At 43.0% G+C, this 20,998-nt stretch overlaps 1 protein-coding gene and 1 pseudogene across 2 annotated transcripts in view; both read right to left on the bottom strand.

The window, feature by feature from the left end:
- Positions 1-426: 426 nt before the first annotated feature.
- The window catches only part of Wdr41 (WD repeat domain 41), a 45,976-nt gene continuing 25,404 nt past the window's right edge, over positions 427-20,998 (bottom strand). For both annotated transcript variants that reach the window (XM_021180293.1, XM_021180292.2), the window contains exons 5-13: positions 20,634-20,696; positions 14,440-14,551; positions 11,390-11,452; positions 9,853-9,963; positions 7,346-7,530; positions 4,986-5,107; positions 4,234-4,322; positions 3,515-3,648; positions 427-811 (exon numbers count right to left, since the gene is read on the bottom strand). In XM_021180293.1, the coding sequence (XP_021035952.1) occupies positions 656-811; positions 3,515-3,648; positions 4,234-4,322; positions 4,986-5,107; positions 7,346-7,530; positions 9,853-9,963; positions 11,390-11,452; positions 14,440-14,551; positions 20,634-20,696 (1,035 nt within the window). In that variant the 3' untranslated portion in view covers positions 427-655. The remainder of the gene's footprint in view (positions 812-3,514; positions 3,649-4,233; positions 4,323-4,985; positions 5,108-7,345; positions 7,531-9,852; positions 9,964-11,389; positions 11,453-14,439; positions 14,552-20,633; positions 20,697-20,998) is intronic.
- Positions 16,640-18,236, bottom strand: LOC115029102 (annotated as a pseudogene).

Raw genomic sequence — 20,998 nt, 5'->3', positions numbered from 1 at the left:
AGACAGGACAATTCAGCTACAGTTCCTGACCTGAGAAAAAGATGTGCCTCCTTCCTAACCCAGGACGCATCCCAGAAACACCTGAAGACTATTCTGTCAGTGAGGGGTCAGGCCAGTTCACACTGAGAAAGAAATGCTCAGATGACGCCTGGGGACCGGAGGACACAGGGGTTTTAGTGGGCAAGAGTAAATATTTTTTTCAATGACTTAAATTAGTTGGTACCAAACAAAATCATTGTATTTAAAGTGTAGAATTCCTTTTGGGGGGCTAATATTAAAGTCTGGTTCTGTTGGACACAGATAGCTTCTGGGGAGCAGGAGAATTTGCAGCAGAAAGGATATATCTCCCATGACAAGTCTCAGACAGTCTCTAAGGGAACCCAAAAGAACACTTGTAAATAATGTGTGACAACCTTACACTTACCATTTTTTCTACTGTTTTAAGAGACAGAAGACAGCACCCACCACTTGCACAGCAACAAGGCCATGTTGTGCTATGTTCTTGAGTGGATAGGTGTTACAGACAGACAGACAGACAGAACTTCACAGGCAAGAAAAGAATACAGTAAGGGATCGGTGTGCTGATGGTTTCCAGGGTACCGGGCGCGCTGTATTGGCTGTGCAGGGTTCTTGTCTGCACACCTGTCTGGCTCCTTCAAGTGGACTCTGGGTACAAGTCACCGTTCTCTTCTAACTTCTGAAATAACTTTAAGCTGCGTAATCCAGATTCTTGCTCTCCATTTTTCCACAAAATAATGAGATGATCTGCAGAGCATGTCACTAGTCCATGATCCTCAAAGTATAGAAACATCTGTAAAATAAATTGAAACACTAATTCGAGACTGGCAGGACGAGGCTGAAGCTGGGTAAGCAAGCACACTTTACCCAACCGTGGAGGTTTCTTTGGATTTGAACACAAGCATGATTTCATTGTCTGATGAGAGACTGCCTTGTTTTTAGCCTTGGTGAATCGAGCTAGGGTCATGCACACTGCTCCACCTCCAGGCTGTATCCTGAAGCTCAGTCAGGGCTTAGTTCCTGACTAAGGCTTCCACCTGACTAAGGTCACAGCCTCCTGCTATGTCAGCCTCCCTAGTGCTGGGATTCTAAGCACATTGCTACCATGCCTCGTAAAAAGTGTCCTCAAAATCTGTTGCTACAATCAATATTTAGTATTTCAATGTATTCTGTTGACTGACTACGGAAGTACGGTAACAGCTATTCCTGCAAAGTATATGAGTTCTTAAATATCATCTGAGTTTACCACAATCTAATTATTCACATATTAGTTTTAAGATTTGTCAGGCACGGGTCCACTCACACTTGAATGATTTACTAGGAAATGGCTACCAATAAAAATGTCTTAATCCCACATTTTCTGAGATAAGCACTGGCTTCGGCGATTGCTATAAAATCGAGATGCTAAGTCAGTGCACAGCGTTTACTAGGTGACTTCAGCTTATTGTGAAAACGAGGGCCAACAACTGGGGTATCAATGAAGGATTCCACTATCCATGCCACAGAAACTCAGAACAGAGACCCAGCCGTAACAGCAGAAGGACCAGGGAGAGAAGATGCCATGTAAAGGGAGAGGGTGTGCTAGGGAGGTACAGGACACAGGCCAAGTGCAGAACCCAGAAAGGCTGATGCTGTGACGGAGAGAGGGGTGGTGTGAGAGAGAAGCCTAGGACAAGGCAAGGTTCTTTAATGACCCAGTAAGAAGGGAGGAGCCAGTGACAAGAGAGCAAGGTCAAAGGTTAGGACTTACAGATGACTATGGGGTAAAAGGGAGAGATACAGAACAAAAATTCTCAGGACCACTGGAACGACATTGGTGCATGGGCAGAAGGGCAGGGCCAGGCAGTGATGGGGAGAACACAAAAGGCCTGAGGAGATTCGGGGCAGCACCTGAGAGCATCAGCCTGAATTTGAAGCCAAGGAAGCCAAAGGTGCTTTTCTAAAATGCTGACGTGCAGGCTGGGGAGGCATCTCAGTGACAGCTGCTTGCCTAGGTAAGTACAGTGTGTGAAAGCCGTGGGGGACAGGGCGGAGACAAAGGAGCAAACTCTTCCAACAAAGTTCCAGCACTTTAAACTCATGGATGGATAAATGAGCGGTCTCAAAGGTCTCTCCTGCCGCTTAAAACTTTTAATGGAGAGAAGGCTCAGCAGATCTTCCAGAGTGCCTAGGTTCGATTCCCAGCACCTACATGACACCCCACAACCAGCTAACTTCAGTCCCTGAGGATTCAATACCCTTTTCTAGTCCTCACGGGCTCTGCAGGGAAAGCAGATTCCATATGCTCGGGAGGTTCCCACTGTTTTAAAAGTAAAAGCTCAAACTCGCTGGCCTTACTCTTTCAGGGTTGCTCTCTGATTAATGTCTGCCTATGGGAACCCAGTGAGTCTATCTGACCTGTCTGCTCTCTGCTACAGCATAAGCATGAGCTAGGCCTGCTGTGCACCACACCATGCTCACCACCTGTGCTCTGCACCATAGCCACTAAGACCGAAACAAAGGTAAAAAACGAGGCACTAGGCAATGTCACAGAGGAGGCAAAGACGAGCGAGACACAGCTCCAAGCAACAGGGAACGCACGGCGCCTTGGCTCCGTATCTATTAGTCTGTCAGAACCTTTGAAGCTCATCTCAAATCCTCTCCCTCTGCAGACTTTGACAGAATACAGCAAGAAGTGTTTCCTCGAGCTGCCCTTTACCGGAGTCAGTCATGAGTAGCCTGGATCAACAGCTCAGTTAGGTCTTTTTCCTTCCTCTCCACAGAGGTAGAAAGCCCAAGAGAACAAGGATTCCATTTTATAAAAATCTTCAGTGACCAGTGTGGCTGCTGCTTCTAGTCACGAATGCCCACCCAAGCTAAAGGTGATTTGTTCCTCACGGGCTAAAACCAGGAAGGACAATGGAGGAGGTGCATTATCTTCACTGCTGTCTGGTCACACTGTTACCAGTTCCCATGGCCTCTGTACCGCCAGCAATCCCTTTCTCCCTTACAAACAATAGTGCTTACTGTAAAATATTAATGTGCTTGCAGTGCCACGAGTGAGACTCTTATGCACGGTTCCCAAACTTCACAATGCATACGGTGAGGTCACAGGGGTCTATCAAACAGGCATTAACCAAGGGCAGATGGAGACAATACTCGGATTCTGAATTTGGTTGTGATCCCTGGAACTAGAGTCTGTTGAGGCTTTTACCCTACACACAGAGCCCCAACACCGCACACTTACGATTATTGATTGTTGTCAAGGTCACTAACATTGTCCTGTCATCAGCTCTCTCCTCCCATATGATGTGGAGTAAGCCCATCCTTAAACCAATACATTGCTTGTGTCCTCAGATCCTAACTGCTTGTACTATCATTATCTTATTCCATATTCCTGTCTTGCAAAAGCCTGCAGCTGAGCATGTGTAGGTCTTATGTAGAGCAACTGCATTCAAAAGAAGCATGGCACAGGCATGAGCAGGAGCTGCCAGGCCTGCATGCCTCCTGTAAGTACCTCGACGGATGATGAATGTCCAATCAGATCTCCGATGAGCTCCAGGGAACACGTGGTAACGTTGTCTTCCTGCTTTTTAACAGGCTGGCTAGCCTGTTTGTTAACTCTTCCAAATCCCCACATATTAAAAAATCCTACAAAAGGACATTCATTTCAGTCATTTCCAAAACCACTGTGCTCTTTCCTTGCGGGAAGACAACGTTTGAATACAATCATGTTTCACATTTGGTTTGTCGAGGGCTGAGCTGATGGCACAGACACTGCTGGGGTCTGGGAATACATTATGTTGTGTTTTCCTAGTTCACTTAGCTTCTTCTCATCTCCTATGCTGCCCTATCCATCCACTAGTGGCAAGAAGACAGACATTGGAATGCAAGAGAAGTAAACAGCCTTGAAGGGTGTATGGGGGTGGGGGGGTGCTTCCTGGTCATCTACATTACATGAAAGTCACAGTTTTCTCTCAGAATATAAAACTGCAATTAATGCAGTTGAAATAATGGAACAGTTTTACACTGGCAAAAGACGCTTGCTGTGTCTGATTCCTATGCAGAGCATATTCTATATGGTTCCTGTGGTTCCTCTTTACCACCTTTTGTTTTCCTGTCAAATGAGATGAGAAAGGAAGTGGAGAAGAAAGAAGGGAGAGAGGGAAGAGGAGGGAGCCAGGGAGGAGCCACAGAGGAGGGAGAGGACCGGCTTTAGTGGAGGAACTTGCACACCTGTTGGGACTGGCTCAGCTGCCAGCTGCTGTTTTTCTCGGACCTCCCACATGCGCACAGCGCCATCTTCCGAGCATGAGATTAACTGCCTGTGAGAACAAAAACCAAAGAGAAAAGGACCAAAGGAGAGTCTCAGGAGGCCAAGTGCTCATTGCCAAAGCCATTGAAACCATCGGGCCCTCCTCTGACTGCAGCCAGCTCGTGGCAAGGCTGACCGTCACAGGTTAACATGGCTTTACAGCTCGAACTGGAAGCATTTGCCAGCAAAGCACACTATAGGACACTGCTCAACGACATAAAATTATCACCTCCATTTCCTATTTTTTATTTATAGGAGCTACACGTAATGCTGTTCCGGGGCGACATCACTGGATCCTTAGCTGCCGAATCAACCCTCATTTAGGAGCCTCGGGATGTAATGGGCTTACTATCTGATTTTAGCTGTAAACATACACCACCATAAAAAGAAATGAGTTTATGGAGAATATGAAAAAAGAAAAAATAGTACATTGTAAGTGATGGAGGTCTTTTACCTTATTAAATGACAATTTTAAATAAGCCACTGGTGCTTCTGTAAACTTGTCATTTATTACTACAGCTCTTTGGTTACAGTCAGTCATGACACATTCTCTATTTGAAGAAGAATGCCAAGGTCAAGACATGGAGCCAGATAATTTGGCCACTGCAGAGATTTACGCCGGTGACCCCGGGAACTGTGACTTTCAGCTTGGCGGGAGAGATGGAGACAGTACCTGTTTGGAAGTTTATCGATGTGTAGGATGTTGGAATCGTGTGCAGTTTTCTGGCAGGCAATCACACGCTTCAACTGTAGGTTATACACATATAACCCCCTTCCAACTGCAGCAAATATGTTCTAGGCAGGGAGGGGGAGAAAGGTCAGAACTTGGCATAAAGCTCGTCTTCACTACCCAGTGTGATAGATTTCCTGCCCCTGTGTGATATCAGAAAGCCACTGTTACCTTCCCAGCCTTCAGACAGAAATTACAGCCCTGCCCTCTCAAGCTCCCAATGTCAAAGCCACCAAGGAAAGGTTAGCACCTTAAGCAAGTAGGAAGAAAGCCCAACGGAGACAGCTCTGCACAGGGTGGCTCAGCCCTGCCTTCTCCTCTCTGGAGACCAGAGCTGCAGAAGCGGCGGCTGCTACCCTGGCCCTATGGAGGAAGGTGCAGAAGTGCGCCCTGGGCTTCCGCAGAGCACAGGGATCCTTGGGAATTTACTCGGCTGTTCTTGTCTGGAAATGGAGGCAAAATGACTCGCACCACACATCCTAAGCAAACACAAGGCCATACATAACCTGAAGGGGTGCATGCTGTAGTGGCACTATCCCAAAGTCAGCTGAAGAATTAAAAAGGCACTTTAAGAATTTAGAAAGTATTTTTGCTAATGCTCGCTTTACTTCAGCCTTACAGCATCTTGCTAAGTACAAAAGGAAGGCACTGTTGTTACTTTCCAGATGGGCGAGTTAAAATTGAAGAAACTGAAAGGCTGGTAAGGTGGCTCAGTGGGTAAAGGTGCCTGCTACCAAGTCTGATGACCCGAGTTCCAATCCTAGGAACCCCTGGGATGAAGAAGAGAACCAACTCCTGCAATTATCCTGACATCCACATGGGGATAAAAAGACAACTGCGTGCACACACACACATACACACACACACACACACACACACACAGCACACACATACAACACACAGAGCACACATACACACATGCTATCTCTCTCACATACACACATGCTCTCTCTCACACACAGCACACACAGACACACACATGCTATCTCTCTCTCATACACATGCACACACACACAGGAATATTTTTAAATTAAGGCAAAAAGAGATGGAGGAAGACACTCAGCAATGACCTTCAGCCTCCAAACTCACACTCAGTGCTGGCTGCACACCGAATGCAAACTACCCACATAAACACGCGCACACAGCACACAGGCAACATGTACACATAACACTCATGTGCACACACACAAGTGGCACAAAAAGTAGCACAAAGAAGAGAAAAGCACTCTTACTGCCATGTTTAATGAAATGATAGCATGTGTAAGAGAAAGCACAGACTAAAGGGAAAGAAAGGATCCATCAGCGCCTTGCTCAATGGCTGTGAACACTGAGAAAATAACTCCTTAAACACACGGGGCTCTCTGAGCCACCGTGGCTGAAAGGAAAGAGTTACAATTTGGGAATACACTGTTGGAGATCAGAGGCCAGGGGCAGCCAAGTGTGCAGCTATGTGTGATGCTGGCTTTACAGCACGTGCTTCGGAAGCACTGCGGCCAGGCTCAGGAGCTGCTCTCACCCAGGCTATTATAGCCAGCATGCCAGCAACCTGGAAGAGAGACATCTCTCAACGTTTTAACATGCTCTCCTCTTTAGGAAATACACCAGAGTTTAAAACAAGTAAAACAGTAACCTCAAACATGAGGGGATTCCTTAATCCAGCCAAATAAGGTCTGTAATTTGCATTCTAACAATGTCCTTACATGCAAGATTAGACACAAGGATGAAAGGGCTTTAAAAAAAAAGTGGTACAATCTTTGTAAGTTTGTCAAGCCATTTTAGAACCTGAAACCAGAGGTAATAACCCTTCCATTGCTTTTTGTTTGGAGTGTTTGATGTGTGTATGTGTGTGTGTGTGTGTGCATGTTTGTGTGTGTGTGTATGTGTGTATGTATGTGTGTGTATGTGTGTATGTGTGTGTATGTTTGTGTGTATGTGTGTGTATGTGTGTATATGTATGTGTGTATGTGTGTATATGTGTGTATGTGTGTATATGTATGTGTGTATGTGTGTATATGTGTGTGTATGTGTGTGTGTATATATGTGTGTGTGTGTATGTGTGTGTGTATATGTGTATGTGTGTATGTGTGTATATGTGTGTATGTGTGTGTGTATGTGTGTGTGTATGTGTGTGTGTGTGTGTGTGTGTTCTCTCTACCCTATGGATCCTGTCCATTGAACTTCAGTTATAAGTGCTTTTGCACACTGAGCCCTCACAACAACCCAGAATCATAACTTTTTATATCCAATATAGAAGGCTTTAAATACCAGATACTAATTTTATTTGCAACAATTATACTACCTACCTCTTCATCGCATGTGAAATGATTAATAGAAATGTCATTTTGTTTTTGGCAGAGCTTTATTTCCTGCTGGGCATCCAGCTGTGGGGTCGGGCTCCAGAAGGTGCGCTCACAGGCCTGCACAGTCCAGTCCAGGGCATCCCAGATGAGCAGCTCGCCAACGTGGGAGCCAGTGACGAAACCTGTATCTAGGAAAAGTTCACAAATGCTCCGTTACCGATCATGGTCTCTAGGCTAGAACACTAAAAAATATGCTAAGGTGACAAGCTAATCAGAAAGATTAGAGTGTCAATGTGAAGACCAGAAAGAGACGAGTTCACTTACTTAAGAGCAATAGTGCAGTTTGTATCAATACAAATACTATCTATAATATTTGATCATCTTTTGCAGGAATAAAATGAAAGAATTGTACCTAAAATTGATGCCAAAAACCTATCAGTTAAAACACTGAAGGTGCTTATAGGAGTGCATAAAATAAGGTAAATAGTTCTATGAAGAGGGACCTTAAAAGAAGTGGGACAGGAGAAGACATGCAAGGAAACACCTGCTTGGCAGAGGGGCAATTAAAACTGGGGAGAATTGGCAACTCAAATGTCAAATGGCTCATTATATTCAATGCATATGGCACTCCTGGGAACTACTAAGAAAAAGGAAACAGATGGACGTGAACATGTGATAGCACTTTTAACTGTTTTAATAATCAAAGAAAGTTGCAATGATATGTATATACAGGGGGACCATGTGGGAGCCTGAAGGTTTACACACTACTGATGTCTTAGTACGTTTGGTACAACCTGGTACAGTTATTTACAGGATGAATTTATTATTAGTCAAACTGGATAATAGTAAACATATTGACATGCCAGTTCCATTTCAGGGACTTTATCCCGAGGGAAATGCATAACAATGTATGTACAAAGTTGTGAGACAGAATCCTAAGAATTTCAGGTCAACCTAAATATCCAACTACAGACTAAATAAGTAAATCAAACAACTATAAAATAAAACAGAATTAGCTGTTCAAAGTTAAGCTGTAAGAGTATATTTGCATTGATATAGAACCATGTTTACACCATATTCTTACACAACTGTAGAGCGTGCACCTATGTGCCCATGCCCGGCACACACAGACAGATGTGCACTGATACTTGATGTGAATGACGGCGGTCTTCAGCTAACTCCATTCTTAATGTGGCTTGCTATTGTCATATTTTCATTAGGACTATGCTTAACTTGTAAAATAATAAGCTTTAAAACTTTCAAAGAGTTAAACACCGAGACAATTCATACAGTGTACATTTGATAGACACTGTGCAAATGCTAGACCCAGAGTTACCTTTCAGTGTAACTTATTTCTATTCCTACATATTTAAGTAGGCAAGTCAGAACAGAACAAAGAAAGCACTAAGTATAGAACCCAGGTTCTATTCTGGCTCCGCTTGTTCCTAGCCCGATGGTCCCCAGGAAATCGTTAACTTTTGCTGGTCTTGGATTCATCAATGCATTAACTGAGAACAATTATAGAAAACAATTAAATAATAAATCTCTAGTTATTTTAAAACACATTCCATGCTATCTCTGAGCCCCTGGTACTATTTTGAGTCCTGTTATTACTCTACATTGATGGTATTAAAAGCACATAGTGAGTTACAATTTAGGAATGCACAGGTGGATAACTATGACTTTATTATTCCTTTCATCAAATAAACCAGGATTGAAATCTGCCAAAGCCAGACGAACAGTCTCTTAGAGATGAAAATCACTACCCATCTTAGATATAAACATTATTTTATCTTGGTTTCAGGATCATATAGGTATCTTATCGGTGTCTACAGTTTACTGACACACTACAGAATTTGCGTGTGTGGAAATAAGTTTATCTCTGATCTCGGGAGGAAAGCAATTCTAATTGTAATGCTGTGGAAGTTTTGAGAACTTCAGCAGTACTATTTTTTCCATGACCTCCTCTGATTCCACTCAGCTACAAAAGAATTAGAGAAGCCAAGGATGAGAAAGATGCTCCTTGACTCCAGATCCAGGTCTTCTCCTCATTAGCCAGCATCTTTCAAAACCCAGGTGCACACCTTTCCAAGGATCAGATCATCTGTGGTGCTAGTCGTAACTGTGCTGGCTAATGAGGAGAAGATGCTGACTCTGGGGACACAAGAACTAACTAAATGCTAACAGCAGAGTCTGTGATCCTCTCCTGACATCCGATGTCATACTCACTCACCGACACTGATACAGGCAGAGCCACTTGTGAAGAATGCTAGAATATTACAAGCATTGGGATTCACGGCCTATGATGAAGTACCAAGTACCAAATAGTTCCTTAGGATAGTTTTGCCTTAGTCTATTGGCCATGCCAAACTATGCGGCTTGAGCCAGGCTCTCCTGTCACAAAGCTTAGAGTAACACTAATCTAAACTACTATTTTAACAGTAATTCTGAAGTGCTAGAGTTGGAAATTCTGAAACCCTACATAACATGACTGTACACAACGAGCTTACCATTGATGTTAGCCAGTGACAGAATATTGTCCTGGTGATCAAGAAGGCGTTTAACTTCAATAATATCCCATTCCGGCAATTCTTCTGTGGGTGTCACAAGCCTAAAAATTACTAAAAGACAGTCATTTTACTAAAATGTCCAAAAAATATCTTTCTGCTCAAAAAGCATTAAGTGAAAAATATATGTTGCATGGAAAAAAAACATCTCCACAAAGAACCTGTTTGCACCAGCTTAGACCATTTCTTCCAAAGGCTTGGGATATGTAGAGTATGCACAAAAACCCTAAGGCTGGGTTTTCTTCACCTTGCTTCCTTTACTGACTTCCAAACCCACTACCAAACCCTGCTGCCTCCTCGGTCTCCACTGTATGTCAGGAATACCACTCGGTTCCTGCCCAGACCAGTGACTGGCCACCACCAACCCCTGCTCTGTCCCTCTGCTCCCCCCAGTCATTTCCACTATCAGTTCTCTCTCCTCGTGTGTCCAGGCCAGTAAGCACTGCCACAAGATAAGCTACAAATTCCTGGCCTTCAACTCAGTAAAGGCTTCAACAACTACCAAAAAAAAAAAAAAAAAGGAAAAAAAAAGCTGTTAAAAATAAGAGCCCAAAGTGAAAACAACTTTTCATATTTTTGGTATATACTATTATTCAATTATAAATTCTCTGAGAATATAGCTTTTAATTTCATGACTATAGACATTGAATATGTTCCTTGATTTATTATATGACTTCAAAAATAGTTTTATTTAAACTGTAAGTCTTAATTTTAATCAACACATAAAACCTAAAATAAAATAAAATCAAGTGGTTCTATTAACCAACATTTACAAAACATCTATGATACTCTAGGAGGTCCAGCTACCAAATGTAAACAGGCCCAGTTACTGCTACCGAATGCCCAGAGTCTGCAGCAGACAGAGGCCCATGGGCAGGCTAACACCAGTGCATACGTGCTCTGATGAGCCACAGGAGACAGAGCTGTGGCTGCTCAGAGACAAGCCCGCCTCATACAGAAAGTGCTGAGGGCTCACATCCTCCCCGGTTGGCACTAATCGACTATCCAAGAATTTCTTCTCCTCACATTCCTCTCTGGAAAATACGTCATGACACATTTCTACCTGTATCTCTGACAATATTTTGCCAACAGTCAAAGACTCTACAAGATTATTAAATTCTAATAGCCTTTTACATTCAAAATGTGGCTGTCAGCAAGTCCCCCAGCTGATATCAAAGAGAACTCTTCTTAATGTGAATAAACTTTGAGTGGAAACACTTACTGCCGAGTGATTTTAAAACAGGAAATATATTGTTTAATCAAACTAACAGAAGACTACCATCATATTGTAATATGTTGACAAGAAGAAGTCTGATCTAACACTTTGGAAATGGTTTACTCTGTATCATTTTCAACAACATCAAAGACCAGAGCTAGGGCAGAGGCAGACATCTCTGAAATAAAACCGCTTCTGTCTTCCTGGTACACGTGTATGTATATATTCATGTAGCCTTGTAGCCATGTATAGATATGTACTCACTCAGTTCTCTGCCCACTGCTGCGGCAACACAATTTCCAGGGATTTCAACCAAAGCACTGATCCCTTCCGAAAAAAAAAAAAAAAAAGATATAAAACAAGGAAATCATTTTCTATCAAGGCTTACATCAAAAACAAAACTTTCTTAACTTGATATTAGTCATTTCCCATAAAACATACTTAGAACATGCTATATGAACACTTCCTTTCTTGCTCACACATGGAAACTGAGTTTTGAGTAAGTTTCAGTACCTTTGGGAGACACTTTGGACACATTGCCAGGCTCTGAATATTGCTCCTGCAGTGCTAACGTGGTATACTCAACACTCCCGTATATTACCAGGCACCCCTTAGGCCAAGCACCACAACCACCATTTGATGGCTACTTCAGTGAGTTATGAAACCAGGGTTTTCCCTCAATGTAAATTCAAGACTATGCATGCTCCCTGGCACTAGGTAAGATGGTGTAGCAATGCAAAAGATATATCTGGCCTCCGCACTGTTTGCTGACACAACCCTTAAAATCCTTTAAGTCTCTGGACCCTGTGTTCTAACGAGATGACTAGTATCTGGCCAGTCACTGGTGGTTCTGGGATGAAAGCTGCTCACTAGAAGGACCAAGATAGGAGGGCAAGGTTGGCACTTTCAGCCTTACCCCTTGACCTCCAAGCAGAGAGTGGCAGAAAGTAATGTTGGTCACTAGTAACCATGGCTTAATTGACCATATCGCCATAATAAAGCCTCCATTTAAAAAACAAACAAACAAACAAACAAACAAACAGGATTTAGGTGGATTCAGTAAAGCTGGGCATACGACAGTTCCTGCAGGGAGCACACTTAGGGAATATAGAGTCTCTGTGCCCCGGCCTCCCACCTTGCCCCTGGTATTTCTTCTTCAGTGCTCTTGTAATAGAACTAAAGTGGGCAGATGTGTTTCCCTTAGTTCTGTAAGCCACTCTAGCAAGCTGAATCATGATTTATAACCAGGGTGTCAAAAACCTAAGAAAAAAGGAGAAAGAAAGAAAGACAGAGAGAGAGAGAGAGAGAGAGAGAGAGAGAGAGAGAGAGAGAGAGAGAGAGAGAGAGAGAAACTGGAATGATGACGTAGGGAACTATCTTGACGACCAAGCTTTTAGACTGTGAGACTGGACACTACGTCCAGGTAGACAGCATCAGCCTGAGCAGGTCAGAGGACACCAAGTTGGCTGTCTACCTGCTCCTGCAACACTGACTGTCAGAGCATTTGCATGAGAGCACAGAGGAAGTGACTGTCCTGTGCGGAGCCAGTCAGTCCTATCTCAACACCCTCTGTCAAGGCTAAGAAGTGGCCTGCAAACAGCGAGGTTACGGCTAATTAGTGCATTTCCAGGATGACCGGTGTTAAGATGACGAGACTTTAAGCCTCCACACCACTTACTATGTGCAGAGCATTTAGTATGTGGGGTTTGGTTACTGTGGCTGCTGTTGTCTTGCTATATGGCCTACCACAGTCCGTGTCAGCTTCCTGAGTAGCTGTGCGGGACACTGTGCTTGGCCTTAAGCACACAGTATTGAATATCTTTTCAGAGCTAAATCATAAAATGGTTTCAGGCTAACCATAACTTCAAGCATTAAAAGGTTGAAATACTGGAACATGTTAACAAAAAATTATTTAACAAAGTTGCCCCCCCCCCCGCTTTGCTGTGTGATATATGCAATGCATCGTATGCAAATGCAGACGCCCCACTCACTGGGGTTCCTTCCTGACAGTCACAGCCTAGAAGCACTGCTGCGATGCCTGCACTAAGTTCTCCTCATGGGCATAAGTGGGATTTGTGTCCACATGGAATAGATGGAAGAAACATGAGAGAGCACGAGATGGATGTGGAAGAGGCAGGAGAGTGGTTTTGCATGTCTCACTCATAGCCTAGGCTAGATTTCAACTTATGAAAATCTTCCTTCTTCAAGAGAATTTTAAATGCAGGAAATGTTCCCTAAGGGGCCAGTCAGTTGGCTCAGTGGATAAGATGCTTGCCACCAAGCCTGGGAACCTGAGGACCCACACCATGAAAGACAAGGATTCTCACTGGTTATCCTCTGACCTTCATACATGTGTCATACACAGCCTATGCCCTACACATACACACACACACACATATACATGAACACACTCAATACACACATATATGTGCACACACATAAATAAAAATACACCAACCAAACCATGGAATACTAAGTTGTCACGATTCTGCTATCCCACACTTGGGTATGGGTCTGTACTGAAAGTACACAAAGGTGATCACGTACTCTATGTGCATCCATGTTCACTGTGACACTATTTGAAAAGGGAGGTAATGGAACCAGCCTGTGTGTTCATCAACGGATGAATGGATGAAGATGGCATGTACACACGCATACACACAGTGATGATGTGATATGCATATCCGCACAGTAGAGTATTATCAGCCATAGTGAGCAAAATCCTATCATTTTCAAGAAAAGAGATGAAACAGAAGATCACCATCAAACAAAATAAGCCGCATGTGAGAAGGCTGTGCTGCATGCTTTCGCCCATCTGTGGAGGAAGGGTGACTTTTGTCAGGAGGAGAAGGCTAATGTGGATGACAGGACCGGTGGCTACCCTCCAAACACACTGCATCTACATATAAAAATACCACACTGAGCTGGGCAGTGGTGGCGCACGCCTTTAATCCCAGCACTTGGGAGGCAGAGGCAGGTGGATTTCTGAGTTCGAGGCCAGCCTGGTCTACAGAGTGAGTTCCAGGACAGCCAGGGCTATACAGAGAAACCCTGTCTCGAAAAAATGAAAAACAAACAAACAAACAAAACACACACACTGAAACCCAAGTCTCGGCATAAATAAGATACACACATGAGTGTAAATGTTCACTAAATTATTTGTCACGTGAAAATACTCATCAAATATGGCTACAGCAACAACACAAAGGAAGCCCCCATGGACCTGTATATTGTGATTATGTCTCTTTAAAGACCCAGCTGTGTCTTTTACAGCCTATCAGCTGTGTCTCACAGTTGCCCAGGTTGGTTTTTACCTGTGTCGGATAGGTGGCTGGTTTTACACAGCAGATCTAACTTTCGGTTCCACACGCCTAGGTCACTACCGCCTGACAGCCAAATGTCCAGTCTCTGAAGAACGGTCAGGCACTGCCAAGCATTTGAAAGAGGTCATTAGTTTAGAAAGTCTAGTGGTGTTCGGTGGTTTTAATTTATGGCTGCAAGTTCTCTGAAGTCCCTCCATTTGATAAGCAGGTTGGGTTTCTTCTTGCTGACTATGAACTCTAGGTGACCACCATCTCACGATTATGGAGAAGAGGTGACTTCTAAGGCAGTCGGAGAACATGCTGGGACTTCCCTGTTCTCCTAGATCACTGCCTCAAGGTGACACTAAAGCTGTCCACACAGTTTTAATGTCACCATTAGGCCTGTGAGCACTACAGCACAGTAGTGTACCAAGCCACATTGAGCCTCTGAGTAGGTTTTCAACCCAGACAAGCCTTTTGGGGACAGAGAGTCAGGAGACCCTGAGCCAGTACCACTTGGCTGAGAGGTTCTCTATTCCTGTCCATACACAATGGATGTTTATCATTGCTCTACGCCACTAAGATTTCAGATAACTTGAGAACCACTGATAGACAACTTCCATATAATCCTTAAATGCCTTATAAAAATAAAACAGAAAACATGATACTTACTTTTAATTTTTAAACTCTGACCATAACTGTTCCTGTCTGAAAGAACTGCAGGGATGGAAATGGAGAGGAGCCCGAGGAAAAGAAGGACCAGCAACAGGCCCAAAGGGGGATCCAGCTCAAGGGGAGGACCCAAGACCTGACACTATTAGTGAGCTATGGAGTGCTCACAAAAAGGGACCTAGCATGACTGCACTCCGAAAGACCCAACAAGCAGCTGAAAGAGTCAGATGCAGATATTTACATCTCACCAATGGACAGAAGCTGCTGACCCCTGTGGTTGAATTAGGGAAAAGCTGGAAGAAGCTGAGGAGGAGGGTGACCCTGTAAGAGGACCAGCAGTCTCAATTAACCTGGACCCCTGAGATCTCTCAGATACTGGACCACCAACCAGGCAGCATGTACTAGCTGATATGAGGCTCCCAACACATATGCAGCAGAGAACTACCAGGTCTGTGTTCAATTAGAGAAGATGCACCTAACCCTCAAGAGACTGGAGGACCCAGGGAGTTTAGAGATCTGGTTGGGTGGGGACATCCTCGTGGGGACATCCTCATGGAGACAGGGGGTTGGGGAGAAGGTATGGGATATGGATCAGTCAGAGGGGAATAAAATCTGGAGTTTAAAATAAATAAATAATTTAAATTTTTTTCAATTAATTCTTAATAATTCTGTATGATAGACTTAAAGTGTTTCCAGGAAGTAGAATCCTTTACTTTGTGTGGTACCTTAGGGTCCCTCTCTTCAAGAGTCATGTCCTCACAGCTTGCTCAAGTAAGCTGAGTGGTAACAAGGACAGAGACTGAATTAGAAAGAAGGGAGGCCTTGCCTTGGCTCAGAATTAGGCTACTTTAAAACAGATGAGAGAGGAAGTTGAAGGCAATCAAATGCAGTGTGTGCTTCAGGAGTCTACCTTGTCTGCCCTCCAGGCTTCTGCGTGAGCCCTTTATTCTGTCTACTGATGACTGACAATCTATTGTGTGGATACAGACATGTGTTTATCCATTCACTAGCTGGTGGATACTTTAGTTTATTTCTCCTTTCTAGCTACTATGAATGCTGGTGTTCTGACATTCACTATATACATATGTGTGGGCAGGTTTCCATTCGGTGTGGAACTATACACAGGTGGGTTATTGTTTAACAGTTTACCAGATTGCCAAACCTTTTGAAGGTCACTGTAGTAGTATTTTACAAGTCCACTAGCAATGCATAAGCTACAGTATGAATTTTCCATATATTTATTAGCACTCAAGCCCTGTCCTTTCGACAGGCCGCCACTTACTAGTGGTGCTACTATGTATGAAATGGTAGCCCACCGTGGGTTTGATTCTCTCCCTAATGATGATGAACGGTCCTCTCATGCGTTTACTGCCCATTTACATATCTTTTGGGAGAAACTTTCTTTCAAATTCTTCTTCTTTTTTTAAAGATTTATTTTATGTATGTGAGTACACTGTAACTGTCTTCAGACACACCAGAAGACGGCATCGGATCCCATTATAGATGATTGTGAGCCACCATGTGGTTGTCTGGAATTGAACTCAGGACCTCTGGAAGAGCAGTTAGTGCTCTTAACCACTTTCCAGCTCCTCAAATTTCATCTTAATTATGCCTCTTTGCTTTTTATGAATAGTTCTTTGCATACTTTGAATATATACTTGAGAAATGATTTATGTATAATTCCCCTAGTCTGTGGATTGTATTTTCTTTTTCTTTTCCAAAACCACGGCTTCCCGTTTATTTCAATGGCTCAGCAAATATATACACATATGTACATGTACATATGCATCATATATACATTTGTAGAGATTAAGACACAAAGTAAACATAGTACAACATTAACATTGAGAGTCTAGTTTTAAAGTGTGGAAAAGTTCATTGCACTACCTGGCCACTTTCCTGTAGTTGTGGGATTTTAAACATAAGGACACAGACTTTAATAATCACATGAAGCTTACACTGTTTCCAAGTAAAAACACTGGCAATACAATGATCATTCAGGACGATGGAATTCTGGGAAGGATACGTTATGAGGGAGAACTTCACATGAGCTTCTGATACTGCGAGTCTCTCCACTCCAGTATGAAGGCTGGGTTTTCCTTTCTAGGTAGTAACTATACAGTCGACACATTTTTTTTCTAAGTATATATTTCCAAACTAGGAAAAGGTTAAAAAATAGGGAATGAAGTATATACATTTTTGAAGGAAAATCATTACACATGATTGTGTGTGGGGTGTATGTGTGTGTGTGTGTGTGTGTGTGTGTGTGTGTGTGTAAAAATACTATTTTGCTTTGTAAGATGTAAGGGGGCTTTTGCTAAAGAAGTCACATACCCGAGGTCAGGCTATGGAAATGTACTCTGAGCTAGTCGTCTTAGTTTTGCATGAGATAGTTCTGATAAAATCACCAATTCTCAACACTCAATAGTTTGACATTAGGTAATATGTTTTTCTAAACAATTTCTACAGGTTTTATACAACATACCATGGTGTGCCCACACATATTCTGTATATACAGCTTAAGTGTTATTGTGAAAACCTTTAATATTCTGTTACTCAAATGTTATAAATAACCGACGTTGCTCATGAGCCTGTTTTCTGACTCCCTCTGCAACGGACTCAGTGCTGTCAGGCCTGAGTGTCCCCATCCTTGCCCTCAGAGTCAGACTCAGCATCTAGGTCCTCATCACTGTCTTCCTTCCGTCTGCGGCTTCTTCTATAGTTAGAACCTTCATTTTCAGCATTTTCTGAAGTTTCTGGTTCTTTATTAAATGGAATAACGATCTCTTCTATCTTTCCACATTTTGCACAAACTTCAAGTTCACAGGCACATGGTCTGCACATTATGTGGTAAGAGTCCTTTATTGTCTTTTTGTAAACATTTTAACACATCTCTTGGGCTTTGACGGTGGTTTGTATTTGCTATATTGTACATGCCATTCGAGAAGTTCTTTGCAGCACTGACATACTCCACCATCACGTTTTGCATTACTCTTCTTGGTCTGACCACTCTTAGCAGACTTCTCATTTTTGAAGGTGAACGTCTTCTGGTGCTTCTGAGGCCAGGACTGAGTCACCTTGCCTTTCTCGGAACTCACTACCAAATCACAAGCACGGTAAGTCGGTGCGGCCTTTAAGTTTCAGGCTAGATTGTATTTTCAATTTGTCAGTAGTATTCTTTGAAGAACAAAAGTTTTCATTTAATTAGGCCCAACTAATCACTTTTTACAAAATAAATGTATTCCTTTTTATATGTATATGCTCGGCTGGATTTCCCTCCCCAACTCCCTGACACACACACCCCACCATCCCCCCCGGACAGGGCCGCATGCACTACACTGCCCAGGCTAATCTTGAACTCATGGATTCAAATGATTCTTCTAGCTCAGCCTCCCATAGTGGGAAGTCTGGATATGAACACCACACCTGGCAGGCCTCATTTTTTTTTTAAAGACTATTCTTTTTTCCACTGAAAGGTGTTGGCTCCCTTGTAAACTGACTGTGTATGTGTGAGATTTTATTTCTGGACCTTAAGTTCTATCCTACCAATCTGTTTCTATGTCAGCACGCCAGGGTCCCACTGCGGTGATACGGTATCGGTAGCTTTAAAACCAGGAACTGTCTCACATCTTTATGCTTTCTTTCTAGAACGGTGATGGCTATTCTGGATCCTTTACAAGTTTCAGGTTAGTCTGTTCCTTTCTGAAACAAAAAACCAGCTTTAATTTTATGATAGATTTTATGTTCCATCCATAGGTCATTTTGAGTAGTGTTTAAATCTTAGTATTACATGTAACCCATGATCATATGATAATTTTTCAGTTAACAACTTTTTCTAGACTTATTTATCTGTATGCGCATCTTGCCTGCAAGCACGCACGCCTGCACACCATGTGCTTGCTTACTACCCACAGGAGCCTCGGATTCCCTGGAACTGGAGTTGCAAATGATTGTGAGTCAGCATGTGGGCGCTGGGAATCGAACCTGAGTCCTCTGCAAGAACAACAGGTGCTCTTACCTGCTGAGCCGGCTCCTCCAGCCCCTAGTTTTTAAATTCATTTACTTATCCTTAAAATTCATTGAACAATGTTTTAAAGATTTTAAGGTATAAATCCCCTACTTAAAAAAAAAAAGACTTATTTCTAAGTATTTTATTCTTTTGGATGTAACTGTGAATAGAATTTTCTCAATTTGATTTTAGAAAATTACAATTGACTTTTGTATTACCAATCATGTAACCTGGAACCTTGCCAAGTTAATTTATTAGCCTTAAAAGTTTTGTGTGGGTTTATGATTTCCTACATATAAGGTCATGTCATGCATAAATAGAGAAAGTTTAGTTCTTCTTTTTCATAAAAAAATATGAAACAATCACTCATTTCTTTTCTAGTATTTGATTTTGCTGCCCAGATCCTCCAGTGCAAGCTAAACAGATGCATGCTGGGAGCAAAGATTCCTATTCCATTCCTGACCGTATGGAGAACGGTCTGGTGCCTTCAATATTTGGTCACTGGATTTTCATCTATGAGTGTAAAATATCTGCATGTGGAGAGTATGCTGGAGTTGGTTAGACGCGTTCTCTGCCTCTGCTGAGATGGTCACATGGTTCCTGTCCTGGACTCTGGTCACTGACTGACTTTCAGATGTTCTGCTAAAGTTGCACTCCTGGGGTAAACCCGCCCCACCCCACACACACCCCTTGGCTGTGCTGTATCAGCCTTTCTCCATGTTGCTGGCTGTAGTTTGTTAATATTTTGTTGATGGCAGTATATGGTCTTAAATACTTAACGTGTTATCACTATATTCTCCAACATCTTTTCAGTCTTCTGAGATACCTTGAATGTGCACACACCACACTTGAACACACAGCCAGCCTGACCACTGGCACACATCACAGAAAGGGACAGCAGCTGTCCCAAAGCTATGGAGGAGGCACCTTTAACTGGTGCCTTTCCTGACTGGCTAGCACTGAAAACAGAGCTAACTCCCCAGAACACACAAGGCCATTTCTCCTGGAGGAAACACAAGGAAACAAGGCTTAGCCATGCTTGTTTCTCCCATGGGCAGCAGCATCCCTACCATCAAAGTCCCAATCAATATCTGTTTATAAGAAGATGAAATGAATGGCATCGACATTAAAATGTTTTGTTTTAGAAACAAGAAACAGACATGTCCTCGTGGCCTTGGAGAAGGCAGCAGGCAAGGGACAAATGCCGGTCTGCCTATGTTTTGGCCAAAGCATAAAAACAGAGCAGCTCCTGCTCCAGCCCCGTGTCCCCTTAGCAGGGTCTGCTGCGAGCCCACCAGGCCTGACCTGCTCACTTGTCTTGCGGCAGCAACAGAGCCCTGCGGTCATTTCTAACTGAAACATTCTCACACTTCAAAAACCTTGTCTTAAACTCAAATGGCTATAGGTGTGTGTGAAAACAATGATTTGTAAAACTTAAGGAAGTAATCTCATCTAATTTATTAAGACATTTTGAGAACAACAACAAAAATATTCCCATAGGAACCCAATTTGCTGAAGATTTTACCTTTACAGTAGACTGGAAGCACGTGACTCTCTGGATTTGCCGGCCGGTGTCGCAATCCCAAACTTACAGTTATGTTAAGAAATCATGGCCAAATAGAATTTTAAAACTTTAAGTGTGAGGTAGCATTTTGAATCAAATCACAAGTCTAAACAATCAGGAAATCTTTAAGGAAAATCTAAGCCAGCTAGTGTTTGCCCTGCCATAGACCTGTATTGCAAGTCATCTCTTCAGGAGCAGGTCTACCAGCTACAGTGTCACTGTGAGGTCATTTAAAGATGCCCACCAGAATGAGTGCCCTAGAGTGCTCATCTTCATGGGTATTAGCCACCAAACCTGCTTACAGTGTCCTCGTGGGAACAGTTTAC

Source organism: Mus caroli, chromosome 13, assembly GCF_900094665.2.
Source record: "Mus caroli chromosome 13, CAROLI_EIJ_v1.1, whole genome shotgun sequence".
In the NCBI taxonomy this organism is placed as follows: Eukaryota; Metazoa; Chordata; class Mammalia; order Rodentia; family Muridae; genus Mus; species Mus caroli.
Note: the sequence above shows the minus strand (reverse complement) of the source record. Positions and strands in the feature narration are given on the sequence as shown.